At 52.6% G+C, this 27,725-nt stretch overlaps 1 protein-coding gene across 1 annotated transcript in view; it reads left to right on the forward strand.

The window, feature by feature from the left end:
* Positions 1-7,457: 7,457 nt before the first annotated feature.
* IGFBP5 (insulin like growth factor binding protein 5) overlaps positions 7,458-27,725 on the forward strand; it is a 36,100-nt gene continuing 15,832 nt past the window's right edge. The window contains exon 1 of the mRNA XM_075933016.2: positions 7,458-8,321. Within this exon, the coding sequence (XP_075789131.1) occupies positions 7,985-8,321 (337 nt within the window). The 5' untranslated portion in view covers positions 7,458-7,984. The remainder of the gene's footprint in view (positions 8,322-27,725) is intronic.

A 27,725-nucleotide genomic window follows, 5' to 3' on the forward strand; every position in this document is an offset into this window, starting at 1 on the left:
TTAACGCTGCTGTCTACACTGGCCCTCTTGAGCAAGAATTCTTGCACAAGAGGGCTTATCCCTGAGCGGGAGTGTCAGAGTATTTGCACAAGAACCACTGATTTTGTACATTACAAAGTCAGTGTTCTTGCGCAAATACTCATGGCCAGTGTAGCCAGGCGGCAAGATTTTGCGCAAAAGCAGCTGCTTTTGCGCAAAATCTTGCCAATGTGGACACAGCCTAGGTGTGTCAGTTACACCTGCATTACCAGCAGGTCTCAGAATCTGTAAGAATGTAAAGGAGTGGCAAGGAAAACTCAGAAGCCACCAAGATCCTTTAAGGAAGTTTCCGTCTCCAGAAGCTGCTCTCTGACTTCACCTACTGTAATGATCCGGCATAGTTTTGCGGCACCTCTCACCATGGTATCTAGCCACTCCGCAAAGCTGCAAAAGCGCCATGCTTTGTAACAGTCGGTACGACAAGCCCTCTGTATTTTATTGCACCACAAGGTAAATAATTGCGTAACACCTCTAGAGCGCAGCAGGCTGGGGCATCTGTTCCCGTTTCCCGGAGACGGCTTGAATGTCTAACTCCTCCTTTTATTTGTACTCATTGCTGGATATTGATGCTGTTTCTCTTTGTTTTTATTAGATGCAGGTGTTTTCTGCACGTCAGCTGGGAGCGCTTTCGCTTTGCAGCCGATGCCGGCGTTAGTTCGGTATCGCATTCAAAAGGTGACCGAGACACAAAGACTGCGACTGGTATTTTTTTAATTGTTTGCTGCCTCACTAGATGTGTGCAAGACCCACCTTTTCACCATTCAACGGTTAACGAGATAACGTGTGTGCCTCTGATTGGGGCCAGAGAGGCATTATCTGATTCTAAAATCAACTGCCATGAAAAGCGAGGCTGCAGGAAAAGAGACGGAAAAAGAGAGAGAATCCAAACTTATTTTAAACTCGCCCTGGGAGGCACAGTGGGCACTTTCGAAGAGCGTGATTCGTTCAGCCTCACGCCTCCCTCTGACGTGGGTCAGTCTCATTAGCCCCGTTTTACAGATCAGGAAACTGACCTGCACAGCAGAGAGGTGGCTGGCCCACAGATGTACAGTGAGAGCAGGTACCTGGGGACGTTGGTTCTCCACCCTGTGACTCCCATTCAAGTCTCACGTCCTACCAAGGGAGAACTGAGTCCTGCTTCCCAGTCCCACGACCTAAGCAAAGGAAAGAAAAATCTCTGTCGCCCTTTAAATTGCGAAATACCTCATTATCCTGTCAATCCAGGAAACTCGGACTAAGTTCTTGATCACTGATCAACTTAGATTGTGGAATGGTGCCTCATAGCAGTTTCTGCCCATGGAAGTGAAGCCAACTTGTTCGACTTAAATTTGGACAAGATTGCCAAGTGGTTAGTGATTTTGTATGTCTCAGGTTTTCCCAGGCTCCATTAGGGACTCCTTACAGAGGCCTGGTTTTCAAAGGCTGGGCACTTGGCATTTTCTGAACAATCATTCCTCTTTAAAGGTGTTTCAGCATGAACATATTAAAACCGCAGCATCCAGAACCACCAGCCACAAAACCTGGGCCAGAGATATTATTACATAATACAAAACTCGGGGTGTGTAGCACCTCTTAGCATTGGAGGACGTTCAGAAGTTTGGAATGGGTCCCATAGGAAGAGAGATTAAAAAGAATGGGACTTTTCCACTTAGAAAAGAGGAGACTAAGAGGGGGATGTGATAGAGGTCTGTAAAATCATGACTGATGTGGAAAAAGTGAATCAGGAAAAGTTATTTAGTTGTTCCCATAAGAACTAGGGGTCACCAAATGAAACTAATAGGTAGCAGGTTTAAAACAAACAAAAGGAAGTACTTCTTCACGCAACACACGGTCAACCTGTGGAACTCCTTGCCAGAGGATGTTGTGAAGGCCAGGTTTTTAACAGGGTTAAAAAAATAGCTAGATAAATATATGGAGAATAGATCCATCCTTCAGGACTAACTGAAGTGTAGGAGCATAAGCTTTCGTGGGCAAAGACCCACTTTGTCAGATGCATGTCATGCATCTGACGAAGTGGGTCTTTGCCCACGAAAGCTTATGCTCCTACACTTCAGTTAGTCTATAAGGTGCCACAGGGCTCCTCGCCGCTTTTGCAGATTCAGACTAACACAGCTACCCCTCTGATACTTGAGATCCATCCTTGGTTATTAGCAGGGCTCGACAAATATGCTTATCTACTTGCCCATGGCAAGTAGATTTCAGCCAGTCGCCCTATTCACCGGCAATCCATGCATGCACAGTGCGGGTCTCGCACATGCGTGGTGTGAGGCTGGCAAGTGGCTTTTGCCGCGATCGTTGAGCCCTGGTTATTAGCCAGGAGGGTGGGAATGGTATCGGAAGCCTCTGTCAGAAGTTGGGTACAGGCAACAGGGGTAGGATCACTTGATTGTTCTATTCTTTCCTTCCGGGGCACCTGTCACTGGCCACTGTTGGAAGACAGGATACTGAGCTAGATGGACCTTTGGTTTTAACCAATATGGCTGTTCTTATGTTCTTCTGCAAATGCCTTGAGGAGGTGTGATTTTAAAATATGCACAAGAATCATGTTTGGAACCAAAACACTGATGCTGTCTTTACTTGAATACTCAGATGGAGGATTGTGTCCAGTTCCGGGCACCACATTTCAAGAAAGATGTGGAGAAATTGGAGGGTCCAGAGAAGAGCAACAAGAATGATTAAAGGTCTAGAAAACATGAGCTATGAGGGAAGGCTGAAAGAATTGGGTTTGTTTAGTTTAGAAAAGAGAAGACTGAGGGGGGACATGAGAGCCGTTTTCAGGTATCTAAAAGGGTGTCATAAGGAGGAGGGAGAAAGCTTGTTCATCTTGAGGATAGAACAAGAAGCAATGGGCTTAAACTGCAGCAAGGATGGTTTAGATTGGACATTAGGAAAAAGTTCCTAACTGTCCGGGTAGTCAAACACTGGAATAAATTGCCCAGGGAGGTTGTGGAATCTCCGTCTCTGGAGATATTTAAGAGCAGGTTGGATAAATGTCTATCAGGGATGGTCTAGACAGTATTTGGTCCTGCCATGAGGGCAGGGGACTGGACTCGATGACCTCTCGAGGTCCCTTCCAGTCCTAGTGTTCTATGATTCTATGAAGCATTGATGTGTTTGGGAGAGGTGGGTTTTTTAATAATGCAGAGAACTGCCTGCAAAGTGATAATTTCATTCACCATTGCCCAGACAGTGTGTGAAAGGATGTCTTCGGAAGTAAACGTCCAATGTATCCACGGTGCCACCTAGCCCTCACCACCGCTACTACACTCGTGGCTCCAAAAACGTTTGGCCATCCCGTTTTGTATATTTCTCTATAGCTGTGCTTAGTCCATGCACAAAACTGCAGCGGTTTCTTAAAGTATTGTTATGCTTACACATCAGGATGCTGTTTAAAGGGACACTGTCAAGAGAAAAGCAATGTACTTGGAAGGGGGAAAGAATGTTTTAAAGAAGATACCAAAAAATACCCTTATAGTAAATGGGAGAATAACTTAGAAATCAAAATCCCCTTTTTTATTACTTGTGCGGGGGGTGCATTTCTCTCTGATTGGCCGTGTCATTTTCACTTCTGTAATTGATCAGTTTTCTGTCTCTGGTTTCAATGCCCTAGCACACCAGAGCATACAGGGGCTCTGGCTAGTAGATTTTGTGTGTTCCAGCCTCACTGGGAGACCCCACGTGTTCCCCAATGCTGAGGGTGAGTCCTGAGTCTGGGGGGGCTGGATCCAGGTAAGCCAGGGGCTACATCTGCCCCCCCCCCCCCCGGAGCCTTAAATTCCCCACCTTAGCACCATGGTTCAATGTCGTGGTCTCTAACCCTGCGAAGGGATGTTGCAATTCCAAAATAGCTGTTGTAACTGGTTTTTCGTGGGTTGCATGAGAACACTTCTCTTCGTGTTTATAAAACCTTACTCGCCTTAACACAGCCTCGATTTTTGGACTGAAACTAATTTGACAGTGTTCCTTGAGGGAAAGAAAAACTCATCCATATTTGTGCGTCAACTCTGAACTCGCTGGATGTTCCAAGTGGCACCAAAGTACACCGAGGAGGCCAGGAGAAAGCATACGCTCCGTCTCTTTTATCACATCCTTGAAAGCCAGCGCTTTTACACATTGCAGAGAGGAGCATAATGAAGTGTAACATAGCTGAGAAGTAAAGAACGGTAACTGTTTCCCGAAGAGAGCTTTGGTAACAAAGAGCCGTGTCTAAACCATGCAGTATATAGAATGGAAGTATATTAGAAAGAGGTTAACAGAAACAGAGATTTCATCTGAATGCTTTCCATTCACTACCCAAATAAGAAACAGTGTTATATAAATTTAAAATATTATCCTGCTAGTCCCTGGAAATGCACAGGAACGGAGAAATCTGATCTTGGCTAGTTACAGATTCTCTTACAGCTGAAAAACAGCCGCATGTAGCTAACTGGCTGCTTTCTTTTCCCCCACTCTTTTAAAGTGAAATGGTTTCTTTAGTGCTGGTGAAAGAGACCAGATTGACAGCCCAGACTCCATGCCCCAATCATTCTGTGGCAACTCCATTAAGATGACAGAAAGGGGGCTGTATAAATACCTTCTGTTGCACTGCAGTGTGCAGTACAGAGGTTGCTCTTATTATTTTGGAGAGTCCTTAGTCAAGAGGGTAAAGACAGGACCAGCTTCTGGCTAAAGGTTTAAGGCCTATTAGCTTATGCCTTAATGCTGCCTCTTGCCATGGGGTTAGAGGACACAACTGAGAGTAAGGAAAGTCCGTGCTGGGCCTTGGGGATGCGAGCACAGCATAGAATTTGCAGCCCAGTACGGAGGAAGCGAGGGTGTCTTTCAGACGGCTTTGCTCCTGCATGGCCTGCAACAGAACTTAAGTCTAGGGTGCTGTCTAAAAAAGTACAGCCTCTCCAGGGCTCTGAACAGTGTTGCTGGAAATCTCCACCCTTGTACACCCTGCCCATCCCACCCCCAAGCCAGCTCCCGCACTGCTATGCGGAGGAACACCTGTCTTCCACAATGTTGAGTCCTTCCATGAGGGGAACTGCAGCTTTATGGGCCACTCTGGCTTTTTTTATGCATTGTGCCGTGGCCAGTGTGGAGCTGAAATCTTACCCCTGTATTGCATTGCTGTTTCTGCCCCTGTCTTGCTGTATGCAGGCCACTTAGCTTCTGCATGCCTCAGCTTCCCTGGCTTTCACAATGAGTGGGGAGGGCCGCTCACCCACCTTCGCTACTCTTGCGAAGTACATGGCGATCTTCCAGTGATAAGTGCTATGGAACGGCACAGCGCTGCAAAATGCCCTCTGACCTCAATGGGAGAGTGTCACAAAAATCCAAGGCAGGATATTTGCCGGGTTGCTGTAGCCATGTGGGTCCCAGGACATTACAGAGACAAAGTGGGTGAGGTGACCTGAAGAAAAGCTGTGTGGAGCGCCACAGTTTGTCTCTCTCGCCAACAGAAGTTGATCCAAGAAAAGATATTCCCTCCCCCACCTTATCTCTCTAAAGCCAGGATATGACTAATATTCCAGAAAACTTATCAGTGTCCAGTGTAGAATTTATATTTAAAAGTCTTTCTACCTCTATCTATCTATCCCCACACACCCTATCTATCTATCTATCTATCTATCTATCTATCTATCTATCTATCTATCTATCTATCTATCTATCTATCTATCTATCTATCTATCTATCGATCGTAATAGGGACAGCCACTTAGAAATAGCTAAGCATGATCTAAACAAATACTTTACACGAAAACCTATGACAACCCTGCTTGTCGAAAAACAGCTTTCAACATTTGCAAACTTGGGCATCTTTGTTAGAAAAGAATCTCACACTGAATGCAGAATCCATGCATATGGTGAAAATATGAACAATGCATTAGAATAATGAACCCCCGAGATGACCAGCAAAGGTTTAAGGCTAGTCAATGTTGGCAGAAAAAGAGTTAACCTTTTTAAGTCAAGGGATCCGACTTCTTATCATAGATAAGGGTGCATTCTAGTGGCAAAATCCATGCAATGCAGGCAGCCACATTCATGCAGGAACGGAGAAGAAACAAGGAATATGGAACTAGGAAAAGGTGCAAGGGGAGCTCTGGTATTTCATTTAAGTGGCTGCACCCCTTCAATTTTTCCCTTTGTCTGAAGGCAGCACCACAGCTGACATATTTGAGAATACACCACCACGACCCTAAACCCGGGTTTTGCTGCTGCTCCTGTTACTCAAGGTGTGTTGTGTCTGCTAACAGCTGTTTTAGAGCGTCAGGGGATTGGGCGATGTATTAGTGGAGATTTTGCACTACCAAAGTTAATCTTTGCAAATCATTAATAAGCGCAAAAGGCTTTGTTGCATGGTGGTGTGAAGGGTTGTGCCCGGAACATCTGTGCTTAGGAAGGCCATTTGAGATCCCGGTGACACCTCCGCTGGCGTCCTGGCTCTTTTCACACAAGAGGGATTTATGGGGCAGAACCGGATTGAGATAAAATGTCCACACTGTGCTTCGCGTGGCCAAATTCCCCTGGTCGCCCGGTGGCCTGCAAGACACGGCTCACTTTTCCAGGATGGAATCCAACACAGGTCTTGTAGCCGGCCTACCCCTGCTCAGCCTTCAGTTGTATTAACTCTGTGTTTTCCAGGCAAGGAGCTCGTGTGGTAGCACAGGCGTGCACGCAAAGGAGAACAGACTTGTATCAGGTGTACACCAATGCCAGGGGACACATTTTTCTCTGCTCCCCGACAGGCCTGAATGAGCCACCCTGTGAACAGGTGGGCCATCCTTGTTGTGTTGTAACTGATAGCCTCCCATGATTAGCTCCCTGCTCCAAGCAGGGCCTGATCCTGGGGGTTCGTGACCTCTTAGGGATAAGAAGCACGCTGCCACAGCGGTGAAAGTAACTTACGATGTCGTAGGGGTAGTGTCCTCTTTGCAACCCGGGTCCCTGCCAGCTCTTGTAAATAGCTCCCTGCTGGCAAAGCCAGCTCTTGGCGGAGCTGCGCACCAGGGCAAACCCGCTTCCTATCCCTTCTGCCTGAGAGCCGCTGTATGCGGGATTGGGCCTGGCCGTGATAAAAAAAAAGTCACTGCCAGTCCCGTGGGAACTCCAAAAGAGCTCCAGGATCTCCTCCAGCGTCCCAGCCAAATCCTCTCCCTGTGTCTCTCTCCAACCCAGGCTAGGAGGAGGGGGGCAGACAGGCCAGTATTTTGTAGGGACCCTGCCTCCTTCTCCACCCCACCCTCCTTGATCGCTGCCGGGGGTTGCAAACCTAGAAGTCACAAGCTGCAAGCAGCCCCCGCCCGTGTGTGCACTGACAATGCCCTGGCTCTGGCACCCGCTCCAGCTGAGGTGTCACCGGGATCTCAAATTGCAGCGAAGGGCTGGCAGGCAGCCAGGCCAGGCTATTTAAAAGCCAGGCAGCTCCACAAGTCATTCAGTCTCTTTAGCAACTTCTCCGGGGGGAAAGTGTTGGGAGAGCTACCAAGTGGATTTTTTTTCCCTTTTTTTCTTTTTTCTTTTTTAACTCCCCTTCTCTGCAGCCTTTGCCCCCCCACAAACATTTCCAAACTTTTGCAGAAAACTTTTTTTTTTTTTTTCCTGGAAGAGGAGGGGAAGGCGGAGAGACCCGATCCACCCCCCCCCCCCAGTGTGCTTCCAACCCCCCTCTCTCCAGCCGCCCAGCGCTACCTGCGCTGCTCCCCCCCCCCCTTCTGCAACGCACCGCGCTCCCCCCTTGGCCCAGCCTTTGGAAACTGCAGCCTGGGGCGGGGGGGCGCCGCTTGCACCGAAGTCAACCCGCATTTTTGTGCTTCGCTTCGGAGCCCCCCCCCCCCGCACCTGCTGCAGCGCGGTGCAATTCGGGGGCGCCGGAGGCCGAGCCCGCAGGACCCCGGGGGGGACTCTTGGGTGCTGCGTTTTTGCATTCGGGAGGGGGCTGCTCCCCCCCCGCCGGGAAGATGCTGCCGCTGCCGCCCCTCTGCCTGCTGCTGGGCGCGTGCCTGGGCGGCGCGCGGGCGCTGGGCTCCTTCGTGCACTGCGAGCCCTGCGACGACAAGGCGCTGTCCCTGTGCCCGCCCCGCCCGGCCGGCTGCGAGCTGGTGAAGGAGCCGGGCTGCGGCTGCTGCCTGACCTGCGCCCTGGCCGAGGGGCAGCCCTGCGGCGTGTACACCGAGCGCTGCGCCCAGGGGCTGCGCTGCCTGCCGCGCCCGGCCGAGGACAAGCCGCTGCACGCCCTGCTGCACGGCCGGGGGCTCTGCCGCAGCGAGAGGAGCTACCGCGAGCAAGCCCGCCTGGGTGAGTGGCCGCCGCGCCCCCCCCGCTGCACCCCGGGGCGCCTCTGCCCCCCCCCCCGGCTGCACCCCGGGGTGCCTCTGCCCCCCCACGGCTGCACCCCGGGTGCCTCTGCCCCCCCCCCCGGCTGCACCCCGGGGCGCCTCTGCCCCCCCCCGGCTGTACCCCGGGGTGCCTCTGCCCCCCTGTCCCTCGCTGCCTCTGCTTCCCCCCCGCCTCTGCTCCCCTCTCCCCTGCCCCCCTCCCGCTGCCTCTGCCCCCCTGTCCCTCGCTGCCTCTGCTTCCCCCCCGCCTCTGCTCCCCTCTCCCCTGCTCCCCCCCCCGCTGCCTCTGCCCCCCTCCGGCTGCACCCCGGGGTGCCTCTGCCCCCCTGTCCCTCGCTGCCTCTGCTTCCCCCCCGCCTCTGCTCCCCTCTCCCCTGCCCCCCTCCCGCTGCCTCTGCCCCCCCCGGGGTGCCTCTGCCCCCCTGCCCCCCCCCGCCTCTGCTCCCCTCTCCCCTGCCCCCCCCCCCCGCTGCCTCTGCCCCCCCCCGGCTGCACCCCGGGGTGCCTCTGCCCCCCTGTCCCTCGCTGCCTCTGCTTCCCCCCCCCGCCTCTGCTCCCCTCTCCCCTGCCCCCCTCCCGCTGCCTCTGCCCCCCCCCGGGGTGCCTCTGCCCCCCTGTCCCCCCCGCCTCTGCTCCCCTCTCCCCTGCTCCCCCCCCCCGCTGCCTCTGCCCCCCCCCCGGGGTGCCTCTGCCCCCCCCCGGCTGCACCCCGGGGTGCCTCTGCCCCCCTGTCCCTCGCTGCCTCTGCTTCCCCCCCGCCTCTGCTCCCCTCTCCCCTGCGCCCCCCCCGCTGCCTCTGCCCCCCCCCGGCTGCACCCCGGGGTGCCTCTGCCCTCCCCCCAGCTGCACCCCGGGGTGCCCCTGCCCCCCTGTCCCCCGCTGCCTCTGCTTCCCCCCCCGCTGCCTCTGCTCCCCTCTCCCCTGCTCCCCCCAGCTCTGCGCCCCGGGATGCCTCTTCCCCCTCTTTCTGCCCACTGCCTCTTCTCCCCTGCTCCTCCCCGCTGCCTCTGCTCCCCCCACCGCTGCCTCCGCACCCCCCCGCCTCTGCCCCCCCCCCACTGCCTCTGCTTCCCCCGGCTGCACCCCGGGCTACCTCTTCCCCCCCCCTCCCCCGCTGCACCCCGGGCTGCCTCTGCTCTCCCCTCCCCGGCTGCACCCCGGGCTGCCTCTGCTCCCCCCCCCACTGCCTCTACCCCCCGGGCTGCCTCTGCTCCCCCCTCCCCACTGTCCCCGTCCCTCTCGGGTGCCTCTGGTGCCCCTCGCCCGTGGCTGCCTCTGCCCCTCTGGCTTCTCCCCGGCTCTCGTTGGCTTCTCCCCCAGCTTTGACTCTGCCCCTTTGGCTTCTCCCCCTAGGTCTCCTCTGCCTTAGCCCTGCCTCTCCCCCCCCCCTTGGCTTCTCCCCCCCCCCCCTTGGCTTCTCCCCCTGGCTCTGCTTCTGCCCCTCTGGTGCCCCCCACCCGCCCCACTTGGCTTCTCCCCATGGGCCTCCTCTGCCCCACTGGTTTCCTCCCCCTCCCTCCCATTTGGCTTCTGCCCTTGGCCCTGCCTCTGCCCCTCTGGCTGCCCCCCCGCTTGGCTTCTCCCCCTGGGCCTCCTCTGCCTCAGACCTGCCTCTAATCGCCACGGGATTCCTGCTCCAGCCCCGTCAAAACCCCCCACTCTCATGGCCTTTCTCAGTCCCTGCACCTCTTTCCGCATGGACCCTTCCCACCCTCTCTCCCTTGGGGGGCACCACCAGCCAGAGCCTTGAATGCCAAGACGGGCCAGCGCCTTGGGTGGCACCCCCACCCGTTTCCCCCCTTCAGGTCAGCCCATAGCGCCTGCAAAGGCAACCCCCTTCCCCTCCAAGCCCTGCCACTTCAGACCAGCTTTTCCAGCTCTGCAGCAGCTGGAGGCCTTCGCAGGAGCAGGTGCACGGGGGAAAGGAAACCCCCCATGCAAAAAGAAGGCAAAGTAAACACACGCAAAAGAAAGGCGGGGGGGGGGGTTCCACCTTTGTGCGCTGCAGATTGCCAAGGCAAAAGGGAAGGGACATTTCTCTCGTGGTCTGCAACTTCAGGATCCTCTTTGGGGTGGCCACCGGGCATTGACCCCTCAGTTTCAAATATATTGAAATGTATTAACACTGAACCTTGAAACTTTGCATTGTGTACCCGTGGGCAGCAGCAAGGCACACTTGAGAGAAAAAAAATACTTGGCATGCTATAGGAAATGGTACTTCCCTAAAATATTCCTTAAAATAAAGCCTCGCCCCTTATTGGTTTTCCTGTATTTCCATTCACCCTGTCTACTTCTATTATTTCCCCACTTCTGCTGCTGCAGGTGTCCAGTGCTTTTTATTTGTCTTCCTTCAAAGCAAAGCCAAATATATATATTGCAAAAAAAAAAAAAAGCAATTTAAAGGCACAGGCCACTTGCTTGCATAGTGCCGAAATGCGGAGTAGGTCTGTTAAGAGAAGAAGATGGTAAAAGAGGAGTTAATTTCCTGTCTTGGAACCCAATACACTGGGTAGTAATCCTTGTCCAGTAATGCTGAAACGCTGTGAGCTGCGCCATGCATGTCACCCATTGCATTATTTATTCTGCGTGTGTGTGTGTGTGTGCATGCGCGCACACACACAAGTCCTGTGCAAGAAGCAGGTGATGTGGTCAAGGCAAAAAGTAATGTGGCTAAAATGCAATAGACAACCTCCAGCTCAGTGTAACAACAGTGCCCCTCGCTGTCCGACGGCACACGTAGCACTTGGCTTTCCGTTTCATTCTCAGCAAGTCTGGTTATTCTTTCACGTTCCTCGCCCTGCCCAAGGAATCCAGTCCGGTAGCAGGTGCATGGATATGAACCACTTGGCCAGGCTTCCTTTAATCGGCTTGCTTTTCTTCCTGGAAGAACAACCAGGAGTCCTGTGGCACCTCAGAGGCTAAAAGATTTATGAGGGCATCAGCTTTCGTGACTAAAACCCATTTCGTCAGATGAACTAAAACAAGTAGCACAAGCAACGTCTGTCATTTGTTGTTCTTATATATCCCTGCCTCTGTAACTCCCCCTCCAATTCATCTGATGAAGTGGGTTTTACCTGCAGAAGCTTGTGCCCTAATAAATCTACTAGTCTATAAGGTGCCACAGGACTCCTCCTGGTTTTTGCAGATTCAGACTAACACGGCAACCCCTCTGAGACACTTCCTATACGGCTTTATGCCTCTGTCTCAGTCAGGAACCCAGCCGATGAATGATATGAGAGAGAGATTGGGTTGAAGAGTTATCGGGCCTTCCACCCAAATCTTGCAGGTGGTCCCTTTGGGAGCAATGTTGCTTCTTCCAATTAAGTGAATAATTCTGAATGACTGAACTGAACTTTGGAATAAAAAAGATCCCCTTCTTGAGACAAGAAATGTCTGGATTGTCTTGGAAGAGAGCAGCAGTTAGCGTTAGACTGGGGAGGTTGTAGAAACCAGGAATTTCTGAAGACAAGGAGAAACAAAACAAAAAAAACCCTCTTGGCTTTTGAGTGGCAGAGGGTGAGGACAGAGAAGTATATTTTCATAGGCACGTTACTAAGCAACTAGTGAGGAAAGAAAATGATGTTTGACTTGCACTTGCTGGCCTCTGCCAGGTTGGCCAGAAATCCAGGGACAATATGTCAGGGAAGCTGGCCTGGATTACAGTCTATCGATGTGCCAAAGTTGGCCCCAAGCAGAGAACTGCTGCGAAAGAATCTAATACTAGCTCTGCTACGGACTAACGCTTTTACTGTGCCTCAGTTTCCCCAACTGTCAGTTGGGAATAATGATATTAGGGACATTAATCTACCTTTGTACAGCCAATATTCATTAATATGTATAGGGAGCTCTAAGTGTCTTGAATGAAAACAGCTGCAAAATTTTAAAGGAATATTATTTTGTTCATTATTAATATCACTGATGCATGATGAGTAGCCTGTAAAAATACTCTGTTGTCAGGGGGGTAGTGTCCTTAACTTCAAAACTGTACCTTACCCCAGTAACATTTACATAACTGTAAAAACACAAGCAGGATCATGGATGTAGATCGGTTCTTAAATTGTGCCTGCTCTTTCCATTTTTGTTTCACGGTTTGCCACATCACACTGCTGCCTGGTGACCTCGGAGACAGGGAGGTCAGAGACGAGAACCGGAATGGAGTTTACTGGCCAAATACAAGTCTACTGACTTGAAAAAGTCCATGGAAAAACAAATGCAGCCCAAAATTTCTCTCTCTCATTCCTTCTTTCTTTCAAGAAAGAAAAAAGAATCTTCTGGCCCGTTTCCCTGTGAAACTCCGAGCCAATGATAACTGTAGCTGGAAGGAGACGTCTGGAGCCAGCTTTAAGAAAAGGAGTTTTGCTGTGTCAGCTTAAATAAGACAGGAGAAGTAGTGGGAGTACCTCAATTCCCTGCAGCTAGCACCAGGTTTAATTCTTTATCATTCCCCTGACATGTTTTGCTCTCCCTCTTTCAGGCTCTCCGTTTAAATGTGCTTTAGCATGGGGCTGGGTTTAACAGACACACAACAGCTGTAAATGAGTGACTGATAGATAAGAAGGACAGGTGTCCAGCTATAGAGTGGTGGGCTGGGGTGAACTGGGGTTAGAGCCAAGGGTCAGGGTTAGGGCAAAGGTCATGGGAGCAGGGAACTATGTACACACTACAGTCCCGAACATGTGCTGTTTGGGGGAAAAGCAGTGTGGCACGCTGTGCTGGGGGGTGGCTTCTTTGTGTGAAGCTGAAACCATTAAAACACAGAAGCTGGGAAAGCTAAAGCTAGTAGCAACAGGCCTGCAGCCCTCCGAGCAGAAACAGGAAAAACTCCATTTTTCTTTGTGATCTAAAGTTAAAAAAAAAAATTGTGAAATCTATCAGGTGCAAGCAAGAAAGTTGCTTTTTTGGGAGGCGGGGGTGGATCAGAGGAGACGGCATAGGGGCCTCTTGAGGGACGGATTCTGCAGCCGTCTTACTTGTTAGAGCAGGAACAAGTTGATTGAGTTGTGGATCCAAACCAAAAAAAAAAAAAAAAGCCTGCTTAATCCCAGGAGAGCTCACCAGAAAAGATGCGCACTTGCATGCATATTATAGAGATCAAATTCTCATCTACCTTGTGAGGCCCTCAATCTGGAGTAACTGCACTGAAGTCAGTGGAGTTACTCCAGACTTATGTGTCTGTAACGGAGAGCAGAATTGAGCCCTGTATAAGTGAGACTTAACAAGTTTGAGGGACTGTAGAGGAAAGTCAAGGGCCCAGATCCTGCAAAGACCTAACCGTGTGCATGCTTTGTTTACATGATTGACATGTCAGAGAGACGACTCACGTGGTTAAAGTCTGTCGTATGTTTTAAGTGTTTGTAGGATCAGGCTGTAAGTAAACATACATGGGAACCGAAAGGAATAACAGATGCTGTTGTAGGTTCTTTGCAGACCTGCATGCCTATTATATAGCACTAATTCTGATCTGCTTTGTTCTTTGCAGACTTAGACTCACCTCTCGTCCTTTTCCTAATTGTACCTACAACAGCGATGGGCAACCTAGGCTAGATTCCGGAGGCTCCTTCTTCTGTTGGGGAGTAAAGAGGAAGGAAGGAGTCACAGGAGTGAGGCTTCCTCTGGGAATGGGCGACAGGGGAGGGGTCACTTGATGATTCCCTGATCTGTTCACTCCCTCTGGGGCACCTGGTGCTGGCCACTGTCGGCAGACAGGACACTGGGCCGTTCTTATGTGTGCACACCTGCACCCATAGATGAATAGCTATTCTGATATGTATAGGACCATATAGAGAACTATAGGCAGATGCACATATATACTCACTCATACATGCACTAAGAAGTAAATACACTCTGTGCGCAATAGTATTCATGTTTAATGCTATTTAAATTAGTAGCTCCTGTTGGATTGGAGCCACATGGTGCTAGGAGCCAAGCGTCATGCAAATGCAGTGGAACAGCCCTCAGCCCAGTGAGTTTATAGTCTAGTTCAAGAGAAGCCAGAAAGAAATGGGGGGGAGGCTAAAGGCAGCAGCAAGACCTTGTGGTTTTATGCCATCCAGCTGGGTGCACAACTGGACAGAGCTGAGGATTTTTTTTCATATAAGATTTTTTCCAAATCCATCTCACTGTTCCTCTGTTGGCATCTCTCTCTGGCTGTCGGGAACTTGGAGGCTGGACAGGAAAAGGGGTGGTTCTAGGAAAGGGATTAGTGAAAATGGGTGGGGGTAGCCGGGGAAGTTGTCCCACCCAGAAGGGGTGGCGGCAGCCAAAACACATGGAGGCAGCTGCAGCGAGGGAGTGGAGGAGGCAGCGTGCTGCAGCAACAGACAAGTGTGGAGAAAGAAGGCTCTCGAGATCCTAGGAGGTGCCAAGTTCGGCCTGGGAAAGCCAGTGGAGAGATTCAGTGACCACGGCTGATGCACCGTTGTACGGGCCAGAGGGCAGTGCTACGGGGCGGAGGAGAGGAGGGAAGATGTCACCCTCGGGGCAGGACATGATGAGGGCCTGGCTGAGTCTTTTAGAGGTGAGACCAGAGAGCTCCGGGATGCTGAGGAGGACGATGGGTTGGGGGCATCCACGAGGCATTTGCCAGCCAGAGGAACACACGGCTAGGTGTGCAGCAATAGTCTAGGTGGACAGAATGCAGGCAGAAGAGGTCACCTAGAGATGGACACTGTCTCCGTTTCCTCAGGCCAGGGTCTATATGGCAGGCACCTCCCCTCAGCTACAGAGACTACTTCTAGCTGGGACACGGGTCTAAGCCAGGCCTCTGTGTCAGACTGCCAGCCAGGGGGGCCGGGGATGTCAAGACTAGGGATGTAAACATCCCGTTTAGTTGGTTAAATGGTTAAACGTAGTGCGGACACTGCATTTAGCCGCTTAACCAGTTAAAAGGGGGTGGGCAGGGGTCAGGCTAGAGGGGTCCCTGCCACATGCAGAGGCTTCTCCGGCCTAGCTGCACCTGGCCCCCTGCGGGGGCTTTCACGGCTGTCCCTGCCAGCCCCCGCATGTGTGCTTTTGCTGGCTCCGAGCCCATGCGGGCTGGGAAGCAGCAGACCTGTGTAGGGGACCCATTGGGGCTAGAGCAGCCTCCGCCCATAGGGGCTGCTCCCGGGTACCAGTGAACCGTTACCCGGTAAACATCACCCATCCACCCATTAATGTGCATAGTCAGTACGTGTCCTTTGAGACCACCGCACTCGTGGAACAGTGGGTATGCGACGGAAGGGGCTTCCAGTCTCTGTTGCCATGCTTTCCGTTCTCTCCAGCCACGTGGAGGTGAAACGCATCGATCCCTGGACCCAGGCGGCACGCTAGACCTTCGGTAGGTGTCAGCACCCAGGGCAGATCTCAGTCAGATGTTACTTTTTAAGTGGCTCTTTGAGGTTAGCGCGCGAAAGGGGGTGCCAGTGTTTATTTCGCGTCAGCAGCTCGTCGGTGGCAGGATCACATGCTCACTGTCATCCAGAGTTCTGATCGTATTCACCCGCAGGGAGGCTGATCTTTTCGAAAACGTCTCTGGGTTCCGAGCCGCTGTGTGATTGCACCCAGGCCTGCTGCAGACTCGTTCTGTCTCTTGCGCAGGCCCCAGCTGCCCGCGGGGACAGCTCTGCTCACTCCAGCTGAAGCCAATAGGGAGGTGTTAACCTCGACTGCACAGACGGGGGGAATCTCGCCACCAGGTGACAGATGCCAGTGAAGGGTTAAGTTCACACCAGGCCGTCAAAATTTGCCTGGGTTTGTTCATGCAACGCTTTTGCAATGTATTAAATTGAGACAAGGTGTTTTCCTGGAAGATCTGCTCTAGGAATCAGCAGAGGAGGTTCTGTGGAGTGAGGCTGGCTCTGCTTTGGCCAGGGGTTGGACTCGATGACCTCCTGAGGTCTCTTCCAGCCCTAGGATTTTACCGTCTCTGAATAAGGGGAGGTGACAATTTGTATTCCCTGCCTATGGTGCCCCCTATAGGCGACTCCTGGGGAAGCCGATGAGAATTCCACACACACAGGGCTTAAACTCGGCTCTACTCTGCGCTGGTTAGGCCTCAGTTGGAGGATTGTGTCCAGTTCTGGGCACCGCATTTCCAGAAGGATGTGGAGAAATTGGAGAGGGACCAGAGAAGAGCAACAAGAATGATGAAAGGTCTAGAGAACATGAGCTATGAGGGAAGGCTGAAAGAATTGAGCTTGTTTAGTTTGGAAAAGAGAAGACTGAGGGGGGACATGAGAGCCGTTTTCAGGTATCTAAAAGGGTGTCACAGGAGGAGGGAGAAAACTTATTCATCTTGGCCTCTGAGGACAGAACAAGAAGCAATGGGCTTAAACTGCAGCAAGGAAGGGTTAGGTTGGACATTTGGAAAAACTTCCTAACTGTCAGGGTGGTCAAACACTGGAATAAATTGCCCAGGGAGGTTGTGGAATCCCCATCTCTGGAGATATTTAAGAGTAGGTTAGATAAATGTCTACCAGGGATGGTCTAGACAGTATTGGGTCCTGCCATGAGGGCAGGGGACTGGACTCGATGACCTCTCGAGGTCCCTTCCAGTCCTAGTATTCGATGATTCTATGAAAAGCCTGCTTTCAAACTATACTCTAATCATGATAAACTTAAAAAACAACAAATAGTTGAGTAGCACTGTTAAGACTAACAAAACATGTAGATGGTATCATGAGCTTTTGTGGGCACTTCCCACTTATCTGAAGAAGTGAGTTGTGCCCACGAAAGCTCATGATACCATCTACATGTTTTGTTTAGTCTTTAAGGTGCTACTAGACTATTTGTTTTTTAAGTTTTTCCTGTTACAGACTAACTCGGCTACCCCTCTGAAGCTAATCATGCTAGGCTTTTTCCTAACACTTTTGTTCTTCCAAGAATTTCAACTGGCTGGTCGAACCTTAATTAATTAAGGCTCACAGCACCCTTGTGGGGGTGAAAACCCCCAAAAGAACTGGGCCTAGTGTGTTTGTTTCAGCTCTGCTGATGGAGATAACCAATGTGAGTGTTATATAAGGAGAAGGCCTGTCTAAGAGTTATTTGAGGCGGTATTTACGGAGCTAAAATCCTAGTCTGAGCATAAAGGAGCACTTTTTGTTTACATTCGGTCCAAAAAATTGATTTTATAAAAGGAGTCCTAGTGTTTCTGTTTGGTTTGGTTTTGATCATTTGTTTGTTTAATTCAAGTGACATCTGTTTTATTAAGCAATTGTTCTGCTCCCTCTTAATAACCCAAACACAGCTGCCTTGCCTTAGAACATAAGAACCAGAGGGGAAACTGACACTGTCTAGAAGCAAAAGCGAAATTGACTAGGTTGGTTTTAACATTTTAAGCTGCAGGAAATGCAAAAAGGAAACGAGAATCTTAGTGAAAAGTAACTTTTGTTTTTAAGTTTCTGTAAGTGGTTTTAACAAGTTTAGGTGTTTCTGGTAAATCTGGCAGAGTCCTATGATTTTTTTATCTCATTTTTATCTCATTCAGTGCATGCGGCTAGACTTTCTGTACATAGGGTAGCAGCAATGCAGTCATGCAAACTGCTTTGTGACCCCTCAGCTTGAACATAAAACACTTTGTTAATTCCAAGAAGTTATGCACAGTTTTCTTCAGGAGCAGCATAGAAAAAGAAGTGCCCTTGCCAAAAATGCCATTGGATAATTTTATGACCAGTGAAGGCTTGGTAATAAGATATGGGTGTTCCGTTCTCAGGAGTCAGGGTATAAGATGTTCATCTCTGGATATGAAGAAAGAGTTTGATTTCGTACTGTGCAGCCTGGTACAATTAGCTCAGTGCATTATGGACTGTTGGGGTACTGGGGGGACAGGGGTTGTCTTGATGGGAAGTATCGAGTATGAGTCATTTACTCTAGGCAGGAAGTTGTCGGCTCAATCTCACCTAGTATTACGTCTCCTTTGTTCTAATTGGCCAAATAATCTGTTATACGTTGGTAGTCTAGTAAGACGTCTTCCTACTAGGGTAGCAGATGACTGCATGTGCTTAAGCACAAATTATGGTTCTCCTGGTGTGGGTTTTCTAGGCAGGGGTCCAGAGCGGTATTTGATATCCCAGAGAAAGGATGGGAAAGGGGGCAGGACAATGCTACACTCCAGCCTCCACGGAATCAGTCTGGAAGCAGGCTGTTCTACCAAATATGGGATTATTCCCACCGTCAGCTTTGGCAGGCGTCACAGCCTGTCCCAGCCCCCCTCCCTCCCCCCCGCAGTCCCTCCCCTTCCACCAACACACCCCCAACCAGTGGGAGTTTGTGGGGAGTGGAAAGTTAGTATTTCCCTTTGGCTCTAGCTTTCATCCTGCCCTGCATAGTGTAACCAGCATCCAGAATGGCAAGGAGGACACATTTTGCTGAAAGGTGATGAAAATGATTCTGTGGCCAGTAAAGGACAAATCAACACGCTGGGGAGTTTTTTCCCTTCCCTTTCAACTCTGGGGGTCTACACCAAGCTGGCCGCCAGCCTGTGTCCACGTGACCTCTGCAGTTGCACAGCCGCACAGTGGGTCAATGAGCGGGGTTGGGTCAATGTGGAAAAGAGAGACATCTGTGGTGGCTGGATGATGGGTGACTCCCCTCCTTGTGAGTCCGTGCTGACCCTGGTGCCAGGTTGGAAGTGGCAGGGAGTTAGCACTAGGCTCGTTCCCCAGTGCAGGGCTAGGGGGCGCTGTGGTGTGAGAAATGGTGCAGGTGATTCGTGCGCTAGGGGGCGCTATGGTGTGAGAAATGGTGCAGGTGATTCGTGCGCTGGGGGGGCGCTATGGTGTGAGAAATGGTGCAGGTGATTCGTGCACGAGGGGGCGCTATGGTGTGAGAAATGGTGCAGGTGATTCGTGCACTGGGGGTGCGCTATGGTGTGAGAAATGGTGCAGGTGATTCGTGCGCTGGGGGTGCGCTATGGTGTGAGAAATGGTGCAGGTGATTCATGCGCTGGGGGCGCTATGGTGTGAGAAATGGTGCAGGTGATTCGTGCACGAGGGGGCACTATGATGTGAGAAATGGTGCAGGTGATTCGTGCACGAAAGGGCGCTGTGGTGTGAGAAATGGTGCTGGTGATTCATGCACTGGGGCGCTGTGTTGTGATAAATGGTGCTGGTGATTCGCGAGGCGGGCAAGCGTTGATATGGTGTTTTCTATGTTGTGCTGTAGGAAGAGCCCTCAATTTTCCTTCTGGCCACATCCATTAAACATCCAAAGGTACTTTGTAGAAGAGCTAGGGCATTGGCCCTGGAACGTGGCCTGCGTACTGGGGTTACCTACTGTTCATGGCCCCTCTTACCATCATCTGGGGGCCCCCCACAATCTGTGGTCTCATGGGGGAAGTCTCCATCGCTGGCAGCTTTTTAATCAAGGTTGGATGTTTTCCTAAAAGATCTGCTCCTTGAAATCCTTTGAACTGGAAGGCCTGTGGCCTTTGCTACCTGGTTGTAGGACAGAGAAAGAGCAAGTGCCACACAGCTGCCATCAGAATCAAGCTGGGAGAGGACTTGCCTAGGGTGGCAGCCGGGCCTGTGGTGGGTAGTAAAAGGATGACATTGGCGGAGAGATTTCCTGCTGCTGAGGTCTATTCGTGAGCAGAATCGTTTCCCAAAGGAAGTGGCACAAAGTCTATTGCTCTGAGGTGCACTCAGACCTGTAGGGCACAGTCTCCCCCTAGTGCAGATGATCCACCCGATCTTTTCCACCCGACTCCAGGCACTCTCTGAAAATCAGGCCGAAGTCCTAGAGTTGAGTCTTAAGTAATTTAGCTGCTGAAGGTGCATGTCACTAGGATACGTTTCCCCTTGGGTTTTACTTGGTCTCTTCCAGCACGTGCATGCACCCGTTGCTTCTGTGGGGTGATAACAATTGTGCTGTCCTTTCTGTTTTCCTGAGGTTATTGACGGCGCTGCTCCCTCTCCCCCCTTTCCCTGCTTATTTCTATTAAGCCACTGAACAGCTGTCAGGGGATAGTAGCTTTCACTCACTATTACCTGCCCTCAAGTACGAGGAGATGAAAGGCCCCCTAGCCCGTTACCAAGCCCCAGTGCTTGTTCTAAACCATGCAGATGCCTTTAAAAGAGAGGGCCGCATCTGTAAAGGGGACGATCCCCATGCTCTAGAGTAGGGATGTTAAAATGCGTCGATTTAGGTACAAGTGTAACTGCTGAAAATGTCAGCGGTGGGAAGGAAGCTACCCCTCCGAGTCCGTACATGCCGGGAACCGGCTTAAAAGCACCTGCCCCTGATACAGCCTGATACATGGCTGCCCACGTGTAACAGTTAAGGTTAACCGAAGAGTCCGGGATCATCAGTTACCCGTGTACATGTTTACGCTTTCACATCCCTATTCTAGAGCCGATAAGTTGAGCACTTGGGCGGCCAGGAGAGATTCAGGTTCTGCCTGGCTGATTAGCAGAGCACCCATGTGTTTCTATTGATGGTGCGCAGCCACACATCCCTTGGTGCACATTACAAAATTTATTCCACCCATGGATGGAAAAATTAGCGGGAACACTGCTCTAGAGTCCCCTATTCTATGCACTCAGCCAATACCAAAGATTCCCTTTATCTGAACATTGGGCAAAAAACTTTCCAGTCTTTTACAATAGCCCCGACTTCTGCAATATCACCCCTGTAATCTTTAGTGGCTGGGCTCCTCGTGCCTAAATACTGGTGTGTTTTCTGGTAAAGGGCTCTTCGTCCCCAGCTTCTGGGCCTGTCCTTTGTGAGGCTTGGTTAGGCCTGGCAGGGTTTTGTGTAGTTCACTCTGATTTATGTTTGAACACTGCTGTCATTTCAGGAGAACGTACGCGCACGTTTCTTGCAGGCTGCAGTGAAGGGAGCTGGGTTGCAGCAGGGCTTTGGGGAAGGCGGGAGCGAGCCAGAGAGAGCAAAGCTACTCGCAGTCTCCCAGACTGTCAGCTCCTCTGCCATTGAGTCATCTGGCCCCCGGGCCTTAGGAATGATTTCTGACCTGGCTGTGGGGTGTTTGCTGGGATCCTGCTTAGGGATGAAAAATCCCGTTTCATCGGTTAACCCGTTAAACATAACGATTATCTGATCAAAGGGGGTGGGTGGAGGGGCTGCTCCAGCCCCCCACCATTAACCAGAACCAGTAAGCCTCACCCGTTAAGGGGGATGCTGACCGGTTCACCAGTTAACTATTTATATCCCTACTCCTGTTCCAATCCCCCCATGTCTCCTTCATAGCATAAGGTTTTGCAGTCATTGTGGTACCAATAAACACGGCCGGGGCGCGATGCTGACCCTCCGATGCTGGCCATCTGGCGCCCCGTTGCCATCAATCAATTACCATAGACTCCTAGGGCTGGAAGAGACTTTTGCAATATCATAGAATTCCTGGGACTGGTTGCCGATTATTGTCCAGAAGGGGGTTTCTCTCTCTCCCTCTCCCCCCTTGCTGCTTGGAATTCCTTGGGGCGGATTGGATGAGGGAGGGATTTGCTGATTTCTCCACCTGTGGAAGCTAGTGGTCTGTGTCTGGTGGAAAGGGGTGTAGAGAGATTTAACCATTTTAACCTCTGGTCATGGAAACAAAACCCTAGGTCTCTGCACTATTGAATTCAGCTGCCTCTCTCCTCGTCCTCTGTTTATCCCTCAGCGTCTTGTGTAGTTCCAGGGGTCATGGGGAAACCCCCAGCTTCTGGAGAAATGCTAATCTCTCCACCATCAAGACTGAAGCTTCTGCCGCGGCCCATTGTAAGCCTGATTTTTGAAACCGCTCCTCCCCCCCCAGCCCACTCTGGCCTCACCGAATCCAATCCAGTCCACCTGCCATTCCCTTTGTGGGCTGGTGCCAGGGTAGAATTGCTTTTAGAAAGCACAGGGCCAACGAGCGAAGGCAATTCAGAGAGAAGAGTGTTTACATGAGAGGCCAGATCCTCAACCGACGTGAATCCGCATTGTGCTGTGGAAGTCAGTGGATCTTCGTTAAATTTCAGCCGGGGGAATTTCTTGCCCTCGGTGTTTTCACTCGGAAAGTTTCCTAATTGTTTCATCTGTTCGATATTTGTGGCTCATCCTACCTCAAAAAGGGTTTGCACTAGGTACGCCACACAGATTTTATTTTCTTGGCCTCACTGAGGGCTAGCGCCTGTGTTGGCTTCAAGAGTGTTCGGTGTCCAATGCTGCAGACAATTCCTCATGACATCCAGGGCACTTGTGGGACACCTGAGTTACACAGGCACTTACAACACATGTGGCAGAATAAGGGGATTGCTACACTCTGCTACATCACTCTGCCTCCTAGGCTACGTCTACCCTATGAGTTTTCTTGGGAAAAAATATGCTGATGAGGGACTCATTTGCATGAGTTGCAATCTCATTTCAATATTTTCTGCCAGTCTCTTTTTGCACTAGTGGGTTTTTGTGCAAAAACAAGCAGTGTGGATGTTTTCTTTTTGCGCAAAAACCCCTTTTTCCGCAAGATGCTTATGCCCCAGAAAAGGAGGTATACCGATCTTGTGCAAAAAAAGGGGTTTTGCGCAAAAAGAAAACATCCGCACGGCTTGTTTTTGCACTCAAACCGATCGGCAGAAAATATGCAAATGAGAGTGTGACTCATGCAAATGCGTCCCTCATTAGCATATTTTTGCTGACAAAACTTGTAGTGTAGACGTAGCCCTAGAGCCATTATATGCTGCTGGGTCTGTTTTACCTCTCCCAGTGATGGAAACACATCGGCATCGCAGACAGATTGTGCGAAGCTAGCGAGCCAACCTTCCACCTGCACTAGTCGGGCCTCTTCTCTGTAGTGCAGTCAGAAAAAAGCAGGTCTGAATGAAATCATTCCCCAGGGTCTGCCTTTCCCAGGCACTACACTAAGCTTCTTTCTTCCCCAGCTGAGCCAGGCCAGGGGGTGAATGCACGCTCAGGCCTCAGTTTCAAACCAATCCCGTCGGAGCCTGGTTTTGTACTCGCACAGCCCAGGTAGCCGCATGGGCATAAAACATCTTGGCTACATCTAGACTGGCATGAATTTCCGGAAATGCTTTTAACGGAAAAGTTTTCCATTAAAAGCATTTTCAGAAAAGAGCGTCTAGATTGGCACGGACGCTTTTCCGCAAAAGCACTTTTTGTGGAAAAGTGTCCCTGGCCAATCTAGACGCGCTTTTGTGCAAAAAAGCCCCGATCGCCATTTTTGCAATCGGGGCTTTTTTGTGCAAAACAAATCTGAGCTGTCTACACTGGCCCTTTTGCGCAAATGGGACTTTTGCCCGAACGGGAGCAGCATAGTATTTCCGCAAGAAGCACTGATTTCTTACAGTAGGAAGTCAGTGCTTTTGCGGAAATTCAAGCGGCCAGTGTAGACAGCTGGCAAGTTTTTCCGGAAAAGCGGCTGATTTTCCGGAAAAACTGGCCAGTCTAGACACAGCCCTTGTGATTGTGGGATCTCCATCGCTGGAGAGATTTCAGAGCGGGTTAGACAGACACCTGTCAGGTGCTGGGTCCTTCCGTGAGGGCAGGGGACGGGACTCCATGACACGCGAGGTCCCTTCCTGTGCTCGTGTCCTATGACTCTGTGATTCTCTCTGTCCCTTATCCCATCTAGCTATCTGCTGAGAAGGCCCCCAGCGCTTCACTGGCCCACGTAGCATTTCTAGATGAGCTCGGCGGCTCCGCCCAATGAGGTGGAGACGAGCTAATAGACCCTCCAGCCAATCTCCGGACATTCCCTACAGTGCCCGCTCCAGCCCGTTATTCGAATCTAGTTCCAAGTGCCTAACGCGATGACTCGAGACACGGCCATACCGCTCCTCGCCCGCTAAGCGTCTCTGCTATCGACTTGAAACATTGCCTCTTCCGGCACATGTAGTTAGAACCCCGTGAGCCCCCCGTAATAATCCGCCGGCTCTTTGCACGGCGGAGATTTGTGCGCTGCTTCCATGGGTCCCGTTGATTCCCCTCTTGGCTAAGCTAGGCAGAGCGTTGGCCCATCGGATAGGTGGTCCAGCCCCCGAACCACTTTCGCTGCTCTTCTCTGAACATCATCGACTCGTAGAACACTAGAAAGGGCAGGGACCTCGAGAGGCATCGAATCCAGTCCCCTGCCCTCCCGGCAGGACCAAGCACCGTCTAGATCATCCCTGACAGGTGTCTGTCCAACCTGCTCTTACGTATCTCCAGTGATGGAGATTCCACCACCTCCCTTGGCCATTTATTCCAGTGCATCGATACCTTTCGCTTCAGGAGCTACCCCAAACAAAGCCAAGCGGCGCTGGGGCAGGGCCACCAAGGCGGGGGGAGGAAGGAAGGAAATGAGGTGACGCCGTTGCAGGTGCAGCCTCAGAGGGACTCGGCCTGTTCGACAGCCCTATCGCTTTTCAGACGTGCCTCAGAGGCGCGCTCCCTCATGGCCCAGGGCGCATTCGGCGTCAGGATTTCTCTGCTGCCCCCCTCGCGGCGAGGGCTGATGTTTCCGGCAGTATTCCCTCGGCGGCTTTGCTTCCATCGCACCAGCCCATGTATCTAATCCACACCCCCCTCCCCCGGCGGGGGGTTCCTGTCCCCACGGTTGTGGGCGCCACTCCTCCCGATTTAGTCTCGCCGGCAAACAAACGTCTCTACACACCGGGCAACGGATCCTGCCCCTTAGCAACTCCCCCCCAGACCCCTTCCAGCCCAGAACTCTGCCCCCCCTCCTAGCAGGGCACAAAAGTTTGAGCGGAGCCTTAAGCAGCGGGCAGCCGAAGCGCCGCTCAGGCTGAGAAAGGCGAGGGCCTCGGGAGCTGGCTGGAGCTTGGGGCCTGGCCGCGCCCGCTCCTGCAGGTGCCAAAGGACGCGGCCGCTGAGGTCAGTGTGCCTGGCTGGAGGCGGCTCCCCCCACCCTGTCTGTGGCGGGCGGGAGAGGGGGCGAGGAACTGAGCTCACCGCTGACTTCACCAGGGCGTCGGGCCTGAGTGGGAGCCCTGAGCCGCGAGGCCTCGTGCCAGCCACCTGCCCGCCTCTCCCCTCCAGGCCAGGGCGTCCTCAGGGCCCCTCTCGCCTGCCAGCGTTTTCCTAGCAGCCCTTCTCTGGCGGCCTCCTCTCCAGCCCGCGCCCAGCCACCGCCAGCAGGCTCTGGCTTCGGAGAATCCCAGGGGCGGCAGAGACCTCAGGAGTCACCGAGTCCAGCCCCTGCCCAAGGCAGGACCAACCCAAGTCAATCGTCCCAGCCAGGGCTCTGTCAAGCTGGGACTGAAACATCTCTAGAGATGGAGATTCCACCCCCTCCCTAGGGAACCCAGCCCAGCGCTTCCCCACCCGCCTAGGGAAATAGTTTTTCCTAATCTCCAACCTAGACCTCCCCCACTGCAACTTGAGCCCATTGCTCCTTGTTCTGCCATCTGCCCCCACTGAGAACAGCCTCTCTCCAGCCTCTTTGGAACCCCCTTTACGAAGTTGAAGGCTGCTCTCGAATCCCCCCTCACTCTTCTCTTCTGCAGACTAAGCCCAAATCCCTCAGCCGCTCCTCATAGGCCGTGTGCTCCAGCCCCCGAATCATTTTGGTTGCCCCCCGCTGGACCCTCTCCAGCGTGGCCACATCCTTTCTCCAGTGCGGGGCCCAGAACTGGGCGCAATACTCCCGACGTGGCCTCAGGGCATAAGGAAAAACCCGGTCAGGCGACTGCACTGAGGCAGGGCCTGCTGCCTGGGGACCTCGGGGTCAGCTGCTGGGTTAGGGCAGATGGTTCAGGGACGGGGCACTGGGCTCCCAAACCTCTCCCCTCCCCCATCTAGAGTACGGGTTGAGATCCAGCCTGGGATTGGAGTGCCCGACCGTTTGACAGGGGTGAGGTGGCAGCTGCCTTTCTCCGTGTGTGAGGGCAGGGGCCGGGGGCATGCACTGGGCCAGGCCGCAACCCCCAAAGCAGTAAATGTAGAGGAGGGTGGGGGAGCGGCTCCGTCACCGTCACCCCGACGCTGGATGGGACCCAGAAAATAGTCATGGTTAGCGAGGGAGGCGTTGGGGCAGGACCGACCCAAACCCGCCGGCGGCCGGGAATCGGTCGGCCTCTCTGGGCGGCGCACCGGGTGCCCCGCAGACGTGCGGCAGCAGGGGCTGTCTGAGGCAAGGTGGTGCTGCCTTGCGCGTGGCCGTTCCTGGGACAAAGGAGCCCCCAGGTGCGGTTGGTGGGGGCGGGGGCCGGGCTGTGACGGGGTTGGGGGTTCAAGGCCGGGTTTGGCCGGTTTACAAGGCCGGAGACTCCTTCCCTTGCTGCTGTAAGGGGGGTGTGGGAGCCGGCATCCCTGCCCCATGGCGCTTGCAGGGGGTGCTCAGCACCTCGCCAGCGCCGAAGCAAACCGCCCGGACACACGGCCCGGGCAGGGCACGGCCCCCGGAGCTGTCGGAGGGAGAGGGAAGGCGACTGAGGCCGTTCCGTGTAAACACCGAAAGCCCCGCCGCTCTGGCTCTCCGTGGCCCTGCCTTGGCCCCCCCTCCCTTTCAGCGTGACACACGAGTCTATTTCACGTCCAGCCTTCATGTGTAACACAGGATTGCTGTGTGCTGGGAAACAGCTGCCACGCTCCAGGCCAGAGCTGGCTGCTTTTCAGGGCTGGGTAAGGACAGCCCTGCCTCGGTCCATGCCTGATGGGCTGGCTGGGAGGCTGCATTGAGCAAACCGGTCTGTTCCCCTCCAGCGTCTCCCAGGTAGTGTAAATGGGCGGGTGAAAAGGGCCTTGTGAAGAGACTTTACCCAGCACCACGTTCCAGTCCTGCCTCCGGCCCTGCTTGGCGGCCTCAGGCAAGTCACTTCCTCCCCTGGGCCTTAGTTTCCACATCTGTAAAATGGGAACAGCAATCCTGACCTCCTTTATCAAGGGCTTTGAGACCGACTGGGTCAAAGTGCAATCGGAGAGCTAAGGGTTGTTATTAAACTGGCTCTGCTGTCAGCCTGCGGCGCAGGGGGCAGGGTGGCGGAGGGCAGGAGAGCCTGACCCTCTGGCTATTTCTGCTTCCCAGGGGGGTTATTGGCAGCAGAGTACAGTTTAGAGCGGCCCCGAGGCTGCTGCAACTTATGTCACTCACGGGGCAGCCCCAGAATGCACAGAGCACGCAGGCTGCTTTAAAGCAACTTTTGCCCCTCTCTTGCCTGTCCCACGGAGTAACTAAGCACGGGGCCCACTGGCCGTATTGGGGATCCAGTGCAGACAGGCATAGTAGGTTATGCCCCCTAGTCAGGCTCCACCCACCATCCCGAGCCCCACCCACATTTCAGAAGAATTGCTGCTCTCCGTGGGCGTCCGGGATGTTTGTATTTAATCCGGGTACCGCCCTGCATGGGAAGGAGTAACAACTAGGAACACGTTGCTTGTCTCTAGCAGCGTTTCTTCCACCCCTGGGTCTCGACGGCCCCCCGCAAGGGTGAGCTAGTGGGGAGGGTTA

This window comes from Pelodiscus sinensis, chromosome 7 (assembly GCF_052426305.1).
Source record: "Pelodiscus sinensis isolate ZL-2025 chromosome 7, ASM5242630v1, whole genome shotgun sequence".
NCBI classification, from domain to species: domain Eukaryota; kingdom Metazoa; phylum Chordata; order Testudines; family Trionychidae; genus Pelodiscus; species Pelodiscus sinensis.